Genomic DNA, 19,120 nt, shown 5'->3' on the forward strand with positions numbered 1-19,120 from the left:
TGTACATAAAATAATATTTGACTATATATATGTATATAAAACGGAAAATATCCTCACAACTATCATTATTGCGATAATACATACACGTTTCAGAACATTTAAAAAATAATTATAACTGTATTGCACTTCGAGGAGACAGTTATCATGACATTTCCGTCATTTGCGCAAAAACAGAAAAAAATACCGAAAAGAACCGTAAACCGAAAATAATTTAACGGTCCGGTTATGGTTCCGATGTTATAAATTTAATAGAATTTTAATACGGTTTATAGTTTCGGTTCTATTAAAAAACCGGTTATGGAACGATTATCGGTTTTGGTTCCGATTCGGTCCGGGTCCCTGACAAATACGGATGTGTCCATTTCTCTCTCCTCCTCCACGCATCTTGGCTGTCGTCGCTCTTATCTTCACAAGGGACCGACGGCGATCACCACGACAACGAGTGACGGTGCGTTTGATGATCGAGAACCAATCACGCACAGTCGAATAAAAGAATAAAAAGGCGACACAAAGAGTCTGAGACAGTCAGTCGAGTGGAGAACACAGAGAGCATAGAAAAGTCATATCTCGTTCAGTAAAAACGCGATCGCGCATATTAGATATAGTGCGACTCCGGTACTATATATATATATATATATATATAAAGTATTCCAGGCGTCGTCGCACATTCATTCACCTGCTAATTAACGCGGCGATAAATTAGGGTGTTAAGCTCTCAAACGTATCCGTCGAATTATACAATCGTTCGACGAAGACTTTGTTAATGTCATAACAGCGCGAGTGTTGTGAAAAACCTTATACTATATACTATAATAAACTAATAAACGCTACCGCATGAACAGTAACTACAGTGTGAATAGTAAATCATTTACACTGACCACACGACAGGGTGTGTGCATCTCTCGATTCCACTCTTCTCGTTCCCTCGCTGGAAGATACAGCAACGCGAGTGCTCCAATATATGTGCGAACATGTTCATCGTAGCGCGGACTCGCCTCTTATCGGCACTCGGCGTCGCTCAACGTCTGATCGTCACTGCTAAACACACGCATGTCGCGCGGCACTCTTACTCGTTTATTTGTCACAGGAATGCGGTGTATCACAGGTGAGATTCCATACAGAACTCTCGCTGAAATTCCTATTGCGCTGTTTTCCCTTAGAAAAGAAAGTTGGAAAAATATAAAAAGTTATACAATTATATTCATGCACAGTATATAATTAATTTATACATAAAAATTCTCCTACTGTGTGAGAGTCGTCAAATTATCGTACTTTGCATACAATGTTTTTTATTATTTTCTCATTTCTCCATATATAATCGTGCAAATTATTAATTAATATGATATAAAATTATCACGGAATATATATTGTAAAACATATCGCGCGATTATCAATAAGATGCACCCACAGAAAGGATTTCTAAATTTAATGCTAATACTCTTCAATCTATCATAAAATAGGATCGATATAGCGACAATCATATTTATTATAGAAAAAGGAATATTTTAATCTTAAATGGGAAATTTTTAAATCTAGAATAAAATAATCTTGGTGCTATCCTGTTATATAATTTTAATTTCAGAATATATTGAGCTGAAGGAAATCTTATTCTATTCTTGCGATAAAAGATTAGGACATCTCCATATCCTTCAATGCTTGTTGTAACGTTATGCACGTATCCGGCGTTATATTCATCTTATCATATTCTATCATATCATATCTTATCATATTAAATTTGTGAGGACTGGAGAAGCGGGCGGAGGCGTTTATGAGGAAGGAGGAGAAGAGGAGAGGGAAGGGAGGAGGTCGAAGGATACTAAAATGAACGGGGAAGGAAAACTGCTAGTGGGAAGATTGGAAGAGGTGGGATGGGCGATTTTTAATGGAGGGCTAGAAGGGGATAAAGAGGGGAACTGGACGTATGTGACATACGTACTTGCACATTGCTTCTTCATCATTTTATTTTGCTCGTTAAGATGGTTTTTTAATTATGGCAATGTGCAAGTTAAGCTTCTTCTATGAGGAAGCCATAATTGAAAAACCATCTTAATTAGCAAAATTAAATGGTGAGGAAGCAATGTGCAAATTTCCATTTGCACAATTTTTTCCAATATTAGCAAACCCTACATATAATTAAAAAATATTTTCTTAAAAAAATTGTTTAAAGATTTTTATGCTACTGTGTTCTGAATGTTGTATAATTTGTCAATTTACAATCAAAAGAAATTGACCAATTCTCAACAAATTTAATATCAATCATGCTTTAATAATATTTTATTCAAAACTTTCAAAAAATTATTTAAATTTTAAAATAATTAAAAATTTTATAAAAAATAAACCATTTAAAAAATTCTCCCCAAATTAAATATCAATCATTCTTTAATGATATTTTCAAAAGTTCGATAAGTTCGATATTTAAAAATTTACGAAAGTTAAAGCATGTACAAACATTTTTTGAAACTGATAATTTTATTAAAAAAAAACACTTTCACTGATCCTCGTCAAATTAAATATCCTTTAATGATACTCTATGTAAAAAAATTTATGTAAAAATATTTGTCTGATATCTCAAAATTCACAGAAGATAAAATAACCACATAAATTTTCAAAAAAAAATTTTATAAAAACTTTATAAAAATGAACCCTTTCACCGATCCTTGTTAAATTCAATACCAAATATCCTTTATTGGTACTTTATTCATGTAAAAAAAAATTAGTTCGATATCTCAAAATTTGCGAAAAATAAAAATACACATTTCTTAAAAATTCAAAATTTTATAAAAAACGAATCCTTTCACCGATCATCGCCAAACTCAATACCAAATATCTTTAAATGATAGTCTATTTATGTAAAAAAATTTATCCAGATATTTTAAAATTTACGGAAATTATAACAACCACAGACATTTTTCATATCTAAAATTTTATAAAAATCGAATCCTTTCACCGATTCTCGTCAAATTCAATACCAACCATCCTTTAATGATAGTCTATTCGTGTAAAAAAATTTATCTCAATATCTTTAATTACTTATTAATAATTTACGAAAGATAGAACAGCCACAGACAATTCTCAAAAAATGCAAAATTTTATTAAAAAATAAACCCTTTCACCGATCCTCGTCAAATTCAATACCAACAATCCTTTAATGATAGTCTATTTACATAAAAAAATGTATCCCAATATCTTAAAATTTACGGAAGTTAGAGCAACTACAGACATTTCTCAAAAAATTCAAAATTTTATAAAAAATGAAACACTGTATAAATTTTTATAAAAATGACATTAAATAAAAGTGTTGTTCTACTTTACTTGTATGCCAAATTGGAGCGCTGCAAGTCAAATAGTGTTTGAGATATTTAAATTTAAAAAAACATGGGTGGGCACATACATACACACACATACGGACATTTTTTAAAAATGTTATTTTTCGACGTTTTGAAACATTCTAAACACATTGGCATAGAAATCTAAAAAAAAATTTTTTACGAAAACAAAGCTTCCTCTACGAGGAAGCAAAAATTAAAAATTATACTTTTTAATATATTAGAGCACTATAAGCGCGCGCGTACAAATGCATACAAAAAATATGTATTTAAATATAAAATTTGCACATAACATATAGTAAGTATATAATAGTAGTATAAATTATAAAAACATAAATAACTTGTATAATTATTTGCATATACATTTAAAATTTGAACATAATAATAAATGGTAAATAATAATTTTATAGAATATAAATAACTTATATAGGATGTTAAAAAAGTGTCGGATACGCTCAACGCTATTCGATAGAGAATAAAAATTTAAGAAAAAATATCTGATACTATTTTTCGATGCGATGAATAGTTTTGCTGCAATTAATTATTGTAATTAGTCAATCAGCACGGAGCTACAAGAGAAAACAAACGATGGAACGCGCGAAGTGGAAACGAATTTTCCGAAAAAATTATTTAAAGAGAAACAGCTTGCTCAAGTGCAAATTTGGCCTTATAAAATTTATTTTAGGTCTCATTTTTTAAATTCAGACAAGGTGAAATTATTCATCGCATCAAAAAATAGTATTAGACATTTTTTCTTAGATTTTCATTCTGTCAAATGGCGTTGAGCGTATGCGACACTTTTTTAACATCTTGTATAATTATATGCAGATATGTTTACTGACCACTGAGAATAATTGGTTTTGTTTAATTATGTCTAAGAAATGAATTGTGTTGTCTCAATGTAAATTGTTTGCCATAATAAAATAATTTAATTTTTAAAATTAACTGAAAAATTAATTTTATAATTAATTTTATTATAGCAAGATATTTGGAAAACAGACAATTAATTTGATATCGTTTAAAAATTAAATATAATGATAATTTAAATGTACTAACAGTCGTTATTCGATCAAGTGTAAAATCCTGTGATTAATAGAAAAAATATTAGGAATAAATATTACATATTAAGAATAAGAATTATTTTAAAATAATAAAATCGAAAAAACTTTGATATAAAAATATAAATTCGGGTATAAAGGGTTCTTACTAGTTTATTAGCTCTTACTAGTCCTTTATACCCGAATTTGTATTTTTATATCAGAGTTTTTTGATTTTATTATTTTAGAATAATTCTTATTCCTAATATTTAATATTTATTCATAATATTTTCTCTATTGTGCGTAGGCCTAGTGAACTGTTTGATAGACGCTTGAACAATCACAAGTCGACAGTGTCCCTTTAGTTCCCGCATTACTCAATTGGTCGATGGTGGCCCTACACATCTTGGCTACAAGCTGAAGTTAGCTACTAGCAGTCCATATTTCTATAGTCAAAGGCTGGCTCAATCCTGCGCACACGGGGTGCGTACGCGATAACCAATTACGGCGTCGTGCCGTCTACTGTCGCCGCGCGAGATTATCAAGGCCGTACTGGGGTTAACAGCACCCTTCGCGATAATGCCAAAAAGATTTATTAGCGCGGTATTTGCGCATGATTTTGAGGCTCTCGCGACATCGCGCCGCGAGATTTGTCAAACTCGACAAACAGTATTCGACACATTGAAACATGCATAACATCTTTTTGTTAGATCGATGATAAGGCTGTTTACTTTTCTCGACGTATTTTCCTTTCTATTAGGGGTAATCTCGCAAGCTAATCGTAGGTGGCGCTGCTGTGTGGAGGTCACATCGTGTGTGCTGAGTGAGTACGGTGCATCAACAGTTTAAGATAAAATAGAGAAATACGGTCGAATGAAGGTGAAGGAATTAAAAGAAGAATTTCGGAAGAGAGGAAAGGTAGACTCACAGGTGCGAAAGAACAGCTAATGCAATGGTAAGAGATAGACACTGACATGCATGCGTTGGAAACAGGTTATGTTGCCCATGGTTTCAATGACATTTTGTTATTTATCTGTTTCAGACTTATTGACATCGACAGGAACAACAATAAAAGCATACCCGATACAACAAGTGATAAGTGATACATATACGAACCTTCATCCCGAACAGAGTCCTTCGGCATCTCATAATCAGATGTTTTAAAATGCTTTCTGCAGATACAGACAGCGTAATCTTAAACGTATTCTGCTACAGCCGATGTACGTGCTTTAAAAATTATTTTAACTATGTTACCGAAATTTGAGCTGCGATTTTGACAATGCCACAATGTTGTGTGGTGCCAAAATGCTCCACGCGAGAGTCTGGACATCGGTTCCCCAAAGATAAGGCGCTTTTGAAGAAGTGGCTGATACCTATACGGCGAGACAAGTTTACACCGACAAAGCATTCTCGTATCTGCAGAAAGCATTTTAAAACATCTGATTATGAGATGCCGAAGGACTCTGTTCGGGATGAAGGTTCGTATATGTATCACTTATCACTTCATTGTTTGTACTTTGTTAGCACTTTTCACACGAAAGTTCTCAAACAAGAGGATACTCATAACCTCTGCTACTTGTTGTATCGGGTATGTTTTTATTGTTGTTCCTGTCGATGTCAATAAGTCTGAAACAGATAAATAACGAAATGTCATTGAAACCATGGGCAACATAACCTGTTTCCAACGCATGCATGTCAGTATCTATCTCTTACTGTTGCATTAGCTGTTCTTTTGCACCTGTGAGTCTACCTTTCCTCTTCCGAAGCTCTTTTTTTAAATCCTTCACCTTCATTCGACCGTATTTCTCCATGTTATCTTAGTTTAAGATGCACCGTAATCACTCAGCACACACGATGTGACCTCCACCTACAGCAGCGCGCTCTAGTGGCCACCGTTTGCGTCCGTACCCCTAATTCGCTCGTTCGTTTCAGACGCGACATATACAACCCCCTTTTATGCACATTTTGTTATAAGACAGAATTTTAACTACCGATAAGTAACTTTTAATATTCCATGTGATACATTTTGATTAGCATCCTTTTGCCACACAGTGAGCAAACAAATTCTGATACTGTTAGAGTTTAATTTAATAATAAATAAAAATCCATAGAAACTTTTGTTTCGGAATATTGAATAATGAATGAATTTTTCTTATTGATAAAGACTTATTATAGAAGTTTTAATATTCAAATGTATAGTGTATATTATCATAATATTAATTTAGTGCTTAATTGCAGTCAACATAATTTTAATAAACAGCTTTTTTATACCATTGAAGTTATTATTTAATTAAAATATAGAAGCATATACTATATAATTTCTATAAGGTTTTTATGATTTAAGATTTTTATTTTCTCATTATAGCTATATTGAATTTATTAGAAACGATAAATTATTCAAAATTTTATTTGTATTGTAATAATTTACTATTGAATAATATTATTAAATAATTTTTTCATAAATGCCGTACTCTCTTTTGTGTTCAATAATATAGATTAATAAAACATATTGAAGATTCTTTTTAGTTTATTTCGTGTATTGATAAATAGCTGTAAATTTTGAATCTCACTCTATTTGCACTGAAAAAATCGAGTACAAGCAGATTGAATTGTATTTAATTATGTATTAATGCAAAATAATAAAAACGAAATATTCTGCTATAAATTTGCATTTTATCAATCTATGTTATTATATGTATGTGATGACATGCGATAAAATGAATTAATTTCAATAATGCATATGAAAAAAATTATGATATTTTTGCATCATTTGTTATCAAATATAAATTTAATTAGCAGTTTTTGTTTTATGATTTTTTAAATTAAATTCTTTTTCTCGCGTAGGTATGATTTATCGCGTAACATTTTCTTTTTTCGCATATCGGAATATCATTGTTGTCTGCTATTCGTTGTAATTACAAAAGTTTGTAAAACTTTATTAGAACGTTGGAAAATAAAGACCGAATGGCTCATTATGCGACAACCACATTAACAAACAAGGATGAAATTCGCGAATTAATGGCCGTATGGTCGGACATTGTTCGTGATGTCACGGAGTCCAAGATCTCAGAAGTTCCAGATATTTCCAAATGGATTGAAAAAGTAAGTGTATGTAATATAATGTGTACAACATAATAAAATTACATTTATTACATAATAAAATTTAAAAATAAAAATTATAAATGAGAGACTTTATACTAATAATGATTGTATTAAAATGAATTGTTATAAAAATATAAGAATTTAAAGGAAAAACGTAGTAAATAAAAGCGAAATCAGTATAAAATTAAATATAAAAAAAAAAGTAGTATTTTAGTAACACCTGAAAAACTACAGTTAAGACAGAGATATGAAGCAACAAGTCATAAATTTGAATGCAAATTACATTTCTGTTATTCTTCAGGTATTACAGTACAATATTCGAGGAAAACTAATTTGCGCTGTGGTATTAATTAATGCGTATAAATTATTGGCACCCAGCGATCACCTTACAGAAGAGAACATCCGCTTAGTAAGAATTCTAGCCTGGTGTTTGGAACTAGTACGTAACTTTGTTCTCATTTATATGGCGGATCTTTCACATAAAAGAATTTAAATTATATATAATTGAAGATGAGATATGAAAACGTTTATAAACGCGGAAGATTAAAAATATTACAATTTATTTACTCTAGAAAATGTCCAAGTATTTACATACATATATATTAAAAGTATATATAAAATAAAGTATATATCTTCATGAATTTTATAAGTTTTACAAATGATGATTATATGACAGAGTCTTTAGTGCAAAAATATTTTTAAGAATATGACATTTACAAATTTGTTTTTCATTCATAATTTGATAACATTTAAATTATAATTTTTTTCAAATTCAAAATTTTAATTAATATATATATAAAATGCGTATTTAAATAGTAATATTCATATAATTATGATTCATATAAATATTCAAATAATTTATGTGAACTGGAACAGAGTATTAAATAATCTAAAATTAAAAACGTAAATTATGTATGTGTCGTGATACATTACATTAAATATTTATGGCAGGTGGAAAACTTTATTTTTATACATGATGATATCATGGACCGATCATTAATTCGTCGAAATCAACCATGTTGGTATCGTTATAATAATATAGGTTTAGCGGCAGTTAATGATGGTCTTTTGATAGAATGTATTACATATTTACTACTTCAAAAACATTTCAAAGGAAAAGAATACTATATGGATATAGTTCCAAGAAGTAAGTGAAACGAAGTGACTTTTGATGATATTTTAACATGGAAATATTAGATTCTTTTTTTCTTTTCAAACGTACAATTATATTTAAAAATGTATTATTCAGTTAATATTGATGACATCAATGGGCCAGTGTTTAGATTTGCTCTCTACTAATTTTGAAAAAAAGCTGAATCTAGATCTATTTACAATGGATCGGTACAATAACCTTGCCAAGTACAAATCTTCGTATTTCACATTTTTCCCAGTATCTTTAGCAATGCAATTGGTAAGTGACTTCAGTTTCTCTATATACGAACAAATTTTGCTTTGCGTTTTTTAATAATAATAGTAATAATAATGTACTATGCGATACATTATGTAGGTTGGGATAAAAGATCCGGAAAAGCTGAGGCAAACAAAAACAATTTTGTTTGAAATAGGACATTTGTATCAAGTCCAAGATGAGTATCTGGGGTGCTATGCGAAATCCGAAGTTATGGGCAAGGATAATACTGACATACAAGAAGGGAAATGTACATGGCTGATTGTTATGGCACTTCAACGTGCTACATCAGAGCAGTGTAAAATTTTAGAAGTGAGTATTATTTCTTTTACGAATTGTTCTGTGTGTTGTTGCATTAATTATTTTGTTTTTCTTATATTTATTACATAGGAATGTTATGGATCATCAGATCCAGAGAAAGTACAACGTGTGATGCAAATTTACAATGATCTGGGTTTGCCAAACACTTATTCTATATACGAAGAAGATACATATAATCTGTTAATCACCCATATACAGCAATCACGTGGTCTACCACATGATTTTTTCTTGAAATTATTGAATTGGATGTATCGTAGACAGAATTGAAAGCGTCACTTGTACATTATAGAAACAGACCAATGTGTATTCAGATTATAGAATTAAAGTTAATGAACAAGATGCGTTTGGTCAATGTCTGAGAATATCTATTTTATCTCTATTTTATATTCTAAATATCTAAATATTATTTCTAAATGAGAAATATTAGAACTTCTTTATAAAAACTTTATAAAAAATACACAAGAAAATATTTCACTCTTTGATTAAAATAATAAAATATAACATTTTTTGAACATTGAACATTATTTCTTAATGATTTCCTTCTAATGCGTAAAAAACTTAACATTTAGAAAAATTTTTAAGAGAATTTTTTCTAAAAAAATCTTAGGTACAGATTTTTATATATATATATATATATATATATATATATACTATGATATTTTTTTATAAGATGTAATATTCGTCCTTATAAAATAAATTTTTTAAATATATATTGCATATATCATCAATTTATTCATAATAACTACAATTTACTTGTTTGTATCAATAACAATAAAGTTGGAAAAAATAAATTATTATTTTTTAAATCTTTTAATTTTTCTTTCTTATTCCACAGCTGATGTTTTCTTTCATTTGTACGAATTTTTATACGTACAATTATTTTTAGCTGACGTCTCAAATTTTTAAATTCATTATTTGAATAAGTAGCTTCTGTATTGAAGAATCTCGTAGCCTCTGAAAATGCATATTTATATCTATAGTATAAAATAAATAATACTTTGATTAAGGGTCGGCAGGGGACACGGTGGAGACCTCCAGCGGCCGGCCGGGAACTACGGATTCGTTTTTCCCAAATTTTATCCAAAATACTGAATGAATCTTATTAAATTTAGGATATTCTTAATCAGTAAGCTCGACTGTAATCAGCTACAGAGCTATTTTATTAAAAAAAGGTAAAAATAAAATTTTTAAATAAACTTGGGGAAATGTGCAGCTAGCAACGGGTAAGGTTGGGTTAGCCGCGAGTCTGTATTTTATTTATTATAAATTTTTAAGAGCCAAAATGCAAAATCCGACTCTGTCTGGTACTGCGTAATTACATAAAGAATATATTAAAAAAAGTTTCATGGAGCTATATAATTTCTTCGATGCAAAAAATGGGATAAGCGGATCTCACTAGAGCTATACCTAAGAGCAGTTCATAGGGAAATTTTCGTGGTAACATTCTGACAGATTGACAAGGAGAGAGATAATCGTTCTGTCTTTATCTCTCTTGCATTGCGTTTGCAGTAGCGTCCGTGTAGGTACTAACATCAATATACTGTGCACACGAATATAATTGACAATGAAAAATAATCTTTTTAGCTATATATTATTTATTATATTTATTAATTTATTTTAGAAATATATAAAATATGTAAATATAATAATACGTTTAGATGCAATACATATAGATGTATATATATATCAATATAGATTCCATATATAGACTTTATTTCCTCTTCCGCGACCTCTTCCCCGGCCTCTCCGATTTTTATAATGTAATGCTGGTGGTGGTGGTGATGGCGGTGGTGGTTGCGATGACGGTGGCGATGCTGATTGGGATGCTGACGGAGATGGTGGTCGTGGTGGCGGCGGGTACTCCACAATGAGTGGCACCCGTTTGACCACCCCAGATAGCAAGTTGTCCACAAGTTGCTGTCAATTTGCTTGAAATTGCTTTGATTAAGTTGTTTTCAATATTGAGGAAAGCGGCTTCCGATTTTGCCTATTAGATTGTCGATTGTTATTGCTATCGACAATTGTGAACAACTTGAGAGCAACAGTTGCTTTCTTAAGAATCGTTTGTATAAAAAGTTATTGGCAATCACAGAGCAACATGACGAAAACAGTTTTCGTCTAAAATCTTAATCCAATTAGTTGCTAGTAATCTGATGAATATTTTGAAGAAAACCGTTGCCATGAAAAAAAGCTCATTTGATAGGATTTTGGTAGGTTATTAAAGATAGAGTTTTTGCAATACCGTCTTTCAGATACGGTGAACGCTAAAGTCATGTTATTGGATAACTGCATGCGCAGTAGGTTTTTATTTTTCGACTCAATAACGTAACTTTAGCGTTTACCGTATCTGAAAGACAGTATTGTAAAATCCTCTTGTATATATATAATATATAAAAACATTCATGACGATTGGAAATATATATATTTGATGATTATCAGTTCGTTATTTAGTACAATTTCGTTAAAACACTTGACAAAATTTTCATATAATAATAATAATATTATATATATATATATATATATATATATATATATATATATATACGATAATATGTATATATATGTAAATTGTTTTATTTTTTTATGAAATTGCCACCATCACTTATTATTTCTTAATCACATTTTATGTCACTCAATTTATATATATATCGGAATTATGATACTTAATATATATAAGCCTAAATATATATTTTTTAACATATAATAACTTTAGACTTTATATAACTTTTACTTTATAACGTGTTACAAATATACGGTTATAAATGCATAAAATATAAATATTATCAATTTCTTCAAAGAAAAAACAAAATTAATTTCTTTATTTTATGTATCTTATTAAAAACAAAAACAAAAATTTAACTAAAACTTGATAAAAGAATATCTATGCAAGATCTTAACCGTGTATTCTTAATCGAAAATTATGAAAGGATAAAATTCATATATTAAGTTAGTCATCAATATTTGATGAATGCTCATCGCTCTCGTCGCTGTTATTTATTTCCATATCTTCATCGTTATTGTTATTTTGTGGTTAATTTCTATTGTTCTCGTGATAGTCAATATCTTCATCATTGTATAATGCATCTGCAGCAGCCTGCAAATTTCTTCGGTTTCCTTGTACACCTGGATGTCTGGCCCTGACATTTCGAAATCGTTGTTTTGCCACTTTTAAAGATGCGACGACTTCTCTTTGAAATTCTTCCCTGGTTGATTTAGGGTAGTACCGATTCGACGCTACGGCTTCTGAAAAATAATAGATAATTTATTATTAAAATAGATGATTTATATCTAGGAGCGGTCCCATCAAATCACCACCTTGGGCGAATATTTTGAATGGGCGCTGCGCTGCGAGGACTTTATCAAACTGCTCGAAGAACGCAGTCGTGTCAAGCGTCCGCGACTCTCCATTGGATATAGACAATCTTTGGTTGCTAGAATCGCGCGACTCGAGGGTGCAAAGACTCGATTGCAGAGACAGTTTATACCCAGTGGTGGTAATTACAGTGGCGGTAATTACAGTGGCGATAATAACACGGGAAGACTCGTTTGGCGAGAGATCGATACCGCGTTCGAAAATCGGATACTGACAGGTGCGGTGATTAACGCAGACTATATCGAACCGCGACAATTTTTGGAAGACGCTAGTAGTGTAGTACTCGAGCAAGTGCAAGATGTTATAAAAATACACAACTGTGCAAAAGTAAATACCGTGTTCAACGGTGAGTTTGTGACAGGTGATAAGCGCTCCAACAAAAGCATTAACACGCGAAATTATGAACTCTTTCGCACGTCCGATTTACACGAGTGGTATGAGCGGCATGTCATCGAATCCACATTGGCGTCTCTCGAAGAGTTTCAGGAACGTGATAGCGGATGGGCATTGTCACGAATCCTTGATCTTACGGTCAACGTCAACAAGTGCAATCCTATGCGCGCGGGGTGTTATCTAAACTTACCGCGAGAAATTATTACGAAGAGAGCAGTGGTGAACGTGCGATCAACGGACAATGCATGTTTCGCATGGTCAGTGGTGGCCGCTCTGTACCCCGCAGAAAGACATGTGGAACGAGAATTTTCATATCCCCATTACACGACAGTGTTACATCTTCAGGACATTGAGTTTCCGATGACGTTAAACCAAATTAAAAAGTTTGAACTGGCAAATAACATCTCAATCAACGTCTACGGCATTGAGAGGAACAAGGAATTATCTATTCTTCCGATACAGCTCACCGATCGGAAGAGAGAAAAACATGTAAATATGCTGTATGTGGAGGAGGACGACAGCGTTGGGCATTTCGCGTATATAAAAAATCTATCCCGGCTTGTCAGCACGCAACTGAGCAAACATGACCACAAGAAATATATCTGCGATCGATATGTATATTTATTGCAAATTATATAATAATTGTAAATAAAATTGTAAATAAAATTGTAATTTTTTTTTCTTTCACAGATGCTTGCACTTCTTTAATTTGAGCGAAAAATTGGAGGCTCACATTGCGGACTGTCGAGAAATGAACGACTGCGCTATCCGATTACCAAGCGATAAAGACAAGTGGCTCGACTTCGACAACTACAACAGAAAGGAGCGACTTCCCTTCGTGGTGTACGCCGACTTGGAGTGTGTGCTGAAGAAGACGCCGGAACATGCGTCATACTCCCAACATCACGAGGTATTTAGCGTTGGGTATTACGTGCAATGTTCGTACGACAACTCGTTATCCGCGTATAATTCTCGCCGTAGTATCGATTGCGTTTCATGGTTCGCCGAAGAACTTAAAAATTTAGCGCATCGCGTAAAGGGTATTTTGTCTGATAATGTCCACATGACAAAATTAACGCAAGATGAATGGGAAAAATTTCATAGCGTCACGCAATGTCACATTTGCGAAAAACCGTTTGCGCCGGATGATACACGCGTACGCGATCATTGTCATCTGACCGAGCGATACAGGGGTCCCGCGCACTCAAACTGTAATCTAAACTACAAAGACTCTTATGTCATTCCTGTAGTTTTCCATAATCTATCCGGCTATGACGCACATTTTATCATAAAAGAAATAGCTACCGCATATGAAGGACGCGTAGATGTACTTCCAATAACAAAAGAAATATACATTTCATTTACGAAGACTGTCAATAGTACCGACGACGATAAAGATCGGAAAGCTTGCATGAAATTACGATTCATCGATTCATACAAATTTCTCAATGCTAGTCTTGACAAATTGGCATCTCTTTTGAATAAGGATAAGTTAAAAATTTTGCGTTCCAATTTTTCCGCATTATCCGCTAACAATTTTGAATTATTAACGCGAAAAGGTGTCTTTCCGTACGAGTACATTGACTGCGTGGACAGGCTGCAGGACACGCGTTTACCACCACGCGAATCGTTTTACAGTTCTTTAACCAGTGACACTGTATCCGAGAGCGACTACGCACACGCCGTCAACGTGTGGCAGCAGTTCTCCATTCAAACCTTGGGTGAATACAGCGATCTGTACTTAAAAACTGATGTCTTGTTGTTGGCAGATATATTTGAAAACTTTCGCGACACTTGCATCGCGAGTTACGGACTCGACCCTACGTATTATTATACTCTTCCTGGGTATACATGGGACGCCATGTTAAAACATACATGCGTAAATTTCGAACTGCTTACCGATATCGATATGGTTATGTTTATTGAGCGGGGTATACGCGGTCTAAGTCAATGTTCAGGAAGATACGCGCATGCTAATAACAAGTACATGCAGTCATATGATCCATCGAAACCATCATTATATTTAATGTATTTAGATGTAAATAATTTGTATGGATGGGCAATGTGTCAACCACTGCCTTATGCCGATTTTCGATGGGTCGACGATGTATTTAACTTTGACATCTCGTCAATAGCGCTCGATTCACCTACAGGCTATATCCTCGAAGTAGATTTAGAGTATCCACACATCTTCACGACACGCACACTGACCTACCGTTTTGCCCGACACGTGACAAACCGCCCGGCAAGCGGGAAGATAAGCTTCTCGCAACGCTATATGATAAGAAGCGTTACGTCATACACTACCGCAACCTGCAGCAGTGCACGCGTCACGGCCTTCGCGTTACAAAAATACATCGCGTATTACAATTCACTCAATCCGCATGGCTGCGCGATTACATTGAACTAAATACAAAATTTAGAACACAAGCGAAAAATGATTTTGAGAAAAATTTGTACAAATTGATGAACAACGCGGTATTTGGCAAAACGATGGAAAATGTGCGTAATCATGTAGATGTAAAATTATTGACAAAGTGGGACGGACGATACGGAGCAGAGGCGATGATAGTGAAACTAAATTTCCATAGCAGGAGCATCTTTTCAGAAAATTTAATTGCCGTAGAATTACGTAAACTAGAAGTAAAATTTAACAAACCAATCTATGTTGGTATGTGTATACTCGACATATCGAAAGTGTGTCTGTACGAATTTCATCACGAGTACATGTCACCGCTCTATCGTGACAGATGTCGGGTAATGTACACCGATACAGATAGTTTAATATATCATATTAAATGCGAAGACGTGTATGAAAATATGAAACGCGATATCGCTAGATTCGATACGAGCGATTATCCAATTGACAACGCGTACAGTATACCGCTTGTGAATAAAAAGGTGCCAGGTCTAATGAAGGATGAAAATAATGGCGCGATAATGACTGAATTTGTAGGACTTAGAGCAAAAATGTACGCTTTGCGAGTAGATGGTAAGAAAGATACAAAAAAGGTTAAAGGTGTCAAAAGTAACGTTGTCGCGAGAACGATAACATTCGACGATTATACGCGGTGCCTGAACGACGAGATTGAAATAACACGTAGTCAGTCATGTATTAGGTCGAAATTGCATGAAGTATACACCATCTGCGAGACAAAAATTGCTCTAAATCCGTACGACGATAAGCGGTATATCATACCTGATTCGACCGACACATTACCATGGGGACATTATCAGATACCCTTATAAAATATAATGTAATATAATGTAATATAATGTATGTGCGATATAATGTTATGTAACATATGTGTATGTATTTCATATATTGGAACGGAAAGGATGTATTAATAAAGATTTTGTATTTCACATATTTCATGTATATTGTAATATTTCAAATACTTTTATTTGTTGTACACATTATATATTTTTTAATTTTTGAGTAATTAATAAATACAATTTGTATGAATTAAATTGCATTGTCCTTATGTATCCAAGAGTTGTGCGAATTGTCAAATCCCAGCCATTTTACGTAACCTCGTCACCCCTCCTGCGAAGTACTTTCTCCACGAGATATACGTCCGGATAATTCGCGCTATGCAACTCGTGCTCGTAAAACGCTCCAGCGACAGATGTTTTGCGATAGTCCTCGAGTAGATAGGTTACGGAATTAGTACGCTGCACTTTAACAATTTTAAACACTTCGGTTGTCCAATTTGGTGTGTAACCCTTCTCGAAAAGTTTCTTGTACTTGCTAACGCGTACCGGGTCACCTACTTTGAATTTCGCCGGAGCGGCAATCTTTATGTTACTATATACCGTTTTTAAAAGTTTATGAGCGATCGCGGGGGTGACGTCGACGGGTCGCATGCCGATCGTTCGATGCTTGCGCGCGTTGTAATCCGATATGAGTTCCGGCAACGCGTCGATCCACTTGTAAGTTCCGTTCAGCGTAAACATCTTCCACATGTCGTTCTTCAGCGTGCGATTGAATCGCTCGACGACCGATGCCTTCAATACCGAATATGTAGAATAGTGATTGATGTTATGTTTCCGTATAAGCCGTTGCACGTCGGCGTTATAAAATTCTTTCCCCATATCGGTTTGCATGTTTCTCGGGCATCTTTTGCTATCTCGAATTATCTCGGCGATAGCGTCAGCCGTCTCGCTTCCACCTTTACTCTTGAGTGGTATGGCCCACGCGTACTTGCTCAACACATCGATGACGGTGAGTATGTAGTGGTAACCTCTGTTGAAACGAGAATACGGACGCATCTCGACGATGTCAGCTTGCCACAGGTCATCGTATCCCCGCACTATGACGTGTCTTCGGGGAAAATTTTTCCTTGCCGGCGCGTGCAGTTCGTTCACCAACTGCCGTTTCTCCAAACTATGTTGTTTCATCGCTTCGTCGGTTTTTCTCGATCGCCGTTTGTCGCTCGTTTTATGATTCATTTTCGTTTGTCGTTCTTCAATAGCCGTTCTTGAACCGTTCCTGACCCGTTCTTGAGCCGTTCCTGACCCGTTCGTAGCCGTTCCTGACCCGTTCTTGAGCCGTTCCTGACCCGTTCGTAGCCGTTCCTGACCCGTTCTTGAGCCGTTCCTGACCCGTTCTTGAGCCGTTCTTGAGCCGTTCTTGCGTTGTTTACTTCCGTTCTTGACCCATTCGAAAATCGTTCTTGATTCGTTCGCTGCCTTGTTCACAGTCGTTTCTAACCCGTTCGTAGCCTCTCCTGACCCGTTCGCAGCCGTTACTGACCCGTTCGCAGCCCTGTTTGAGTTGTTTGTAGCCTTGCATGTAGTCTTTAAAGACTTGTTCGTAGCCTCGTTCGCAGCCCTGCTTGAGTTGTTGGTAGCCTCGTTCGCTGTTGCTAGGCCGTTCATAGCCTCGTTCGCAGCTGTTGCTAGGCCGTTCACTACCACTCATTGTAGTTAGATAGTAGTTCGATAATCCTTCGTAGCTGTTCGATAATTGTTCGTAGCCGTTCGATAACCCTTCGTAGATGTTCGATAACCGTTCGATAGCCGCTCCTAACCCGTTCACTGCTGCTCATTCAGGTTGATAGTTGTTTCTGAGTTAGCGTTAGCCGTGCGTTGAAGTTCGTTTATCACAATCTGTATTGCCCGCACATCCTTCTCGAACGAAGTCAGCTTCTCATCTGATTCTTTCTGTTGATTCATCAATCTTTTAACGCAGGATTCCACATACAGTTTGTTGACGGCATCGGTGTCAGCCTCAGGTTGCGCTACACGACGAATCTTCCGCGACCTTGCGTCATAGTCCGTAACGACGCAACACAGAGCGTTTTCGTGCACATAACTTTTCACCAATCTATCCCAAGAACCGCTTGTGCCGGTTGCATCATTTCTTGGTTCGAATAATCCAAATTTGTTGATAGGCATTTTTTTTCCCCCGATACGAGTGACGCTGATCGACTGATTAGATTTGTCGAGACACCATTCAATTTATAATAATGCCTGCTTCGCGAAGTTCCTGGATGATCGACAGGATCTCATTGTCGTGAGCGTTGTGGCCAGCTCGGCGCGAAGCGTCCAGCAATCGTACCCGATCCACTAGCTCGTTGGGGTCATCCCAGTGTATGTAATCTTATTGTCGGTTAGCGCCATCGCGTGAGGCATGAATACTCCCTTTCCAGATTTTTTCTTTTCAATCGATATCAATGGTGCGATTATATGTTTGTACTTGTATCCCCTCTTGCTTCGTAATTGGCCTTGTGTGTCATAATTGCGTTTATGCGCGTTCGTCGCCAATAATATGCTCTTGTATTTACGCATATCATCCTCCGTGTAAATGTCATCGGGAATTCTCTTGAAGATCAATTCGTATAATCCTGGTGTACCAATGTACCTCACTTTGTCTATAATTATAGAGTCATATTTGTCAATGTCGAATCGTTTGTTACCGAGACGCATTTCATCCTTGTCGAAATAGACACCGTACACGTGATCGATTTTCCTTTCTTTGTCGCCACCGAGGAGAGTGCTCATGTACTCTTGTCCCAGTGGTCCCAAGTGCTTTCGCAACATTTCTTGACCTTCCAGCGTTTGTAATGTGTTTCGAACAAACGATGTTTCGAGCGTGCTGCCCGAGATTTCGAAAACATTTTCGTTTGCGAGTGTTTCGGGTATAGATTGTACGATT

At 34.7% G+C, this 19,120-nt stretch overlaps 1 protein-coding gene and 1 pseudogene across 1 annotated transcript; both read left to right on the forward strand.

The window, feature by feature from the left end:
- The first annotated feature begins 337 nt into the window (after nucleotides 1-337).
- On the forward strand, nucleotides 338-9,533 carry LOC145948278 (farnesyl pyrophosphate synthase-like; annotated as a pseudogene).
- A 3,551-nt stretch (nucleotides 9,534-13,084) lies between these two features.
- LOC145948279 (uncharacterized) lies at nucleotides 13,085-14,206 on the forward strand (the record flags this gene model as incomplete). Its single annotated transcript, XM_083058001.1, has 2 exons — nucleotides 13,085-13,575; nucleotides 13,651-14,206. Coding segments are annotated over exons 1-2 (588 nt in total), but the record flags the coding sequence as incomplete, so codon positions are not given.
- Nucleotides 14,207-19,120: the final 4,914 nt, after the last annotated feature.

The sequence above is a fragment of the Prenolepis imparis genome, unplaced genomic scaffold, assembly GCF_030444845.1.
Source record: "Prenolepis imparis isolate NDT839.2.m4 unplaced genomic scaffold, iyPreImpa1.0 SCAF_316, whole genome shotgun sequence".
Lineage (NCBI taxonomy): Eukaryota > Metazoa > Arthropoda > Insecta > Hymenoptera > Formicidae > Prenolepis > Prenolepis imparis.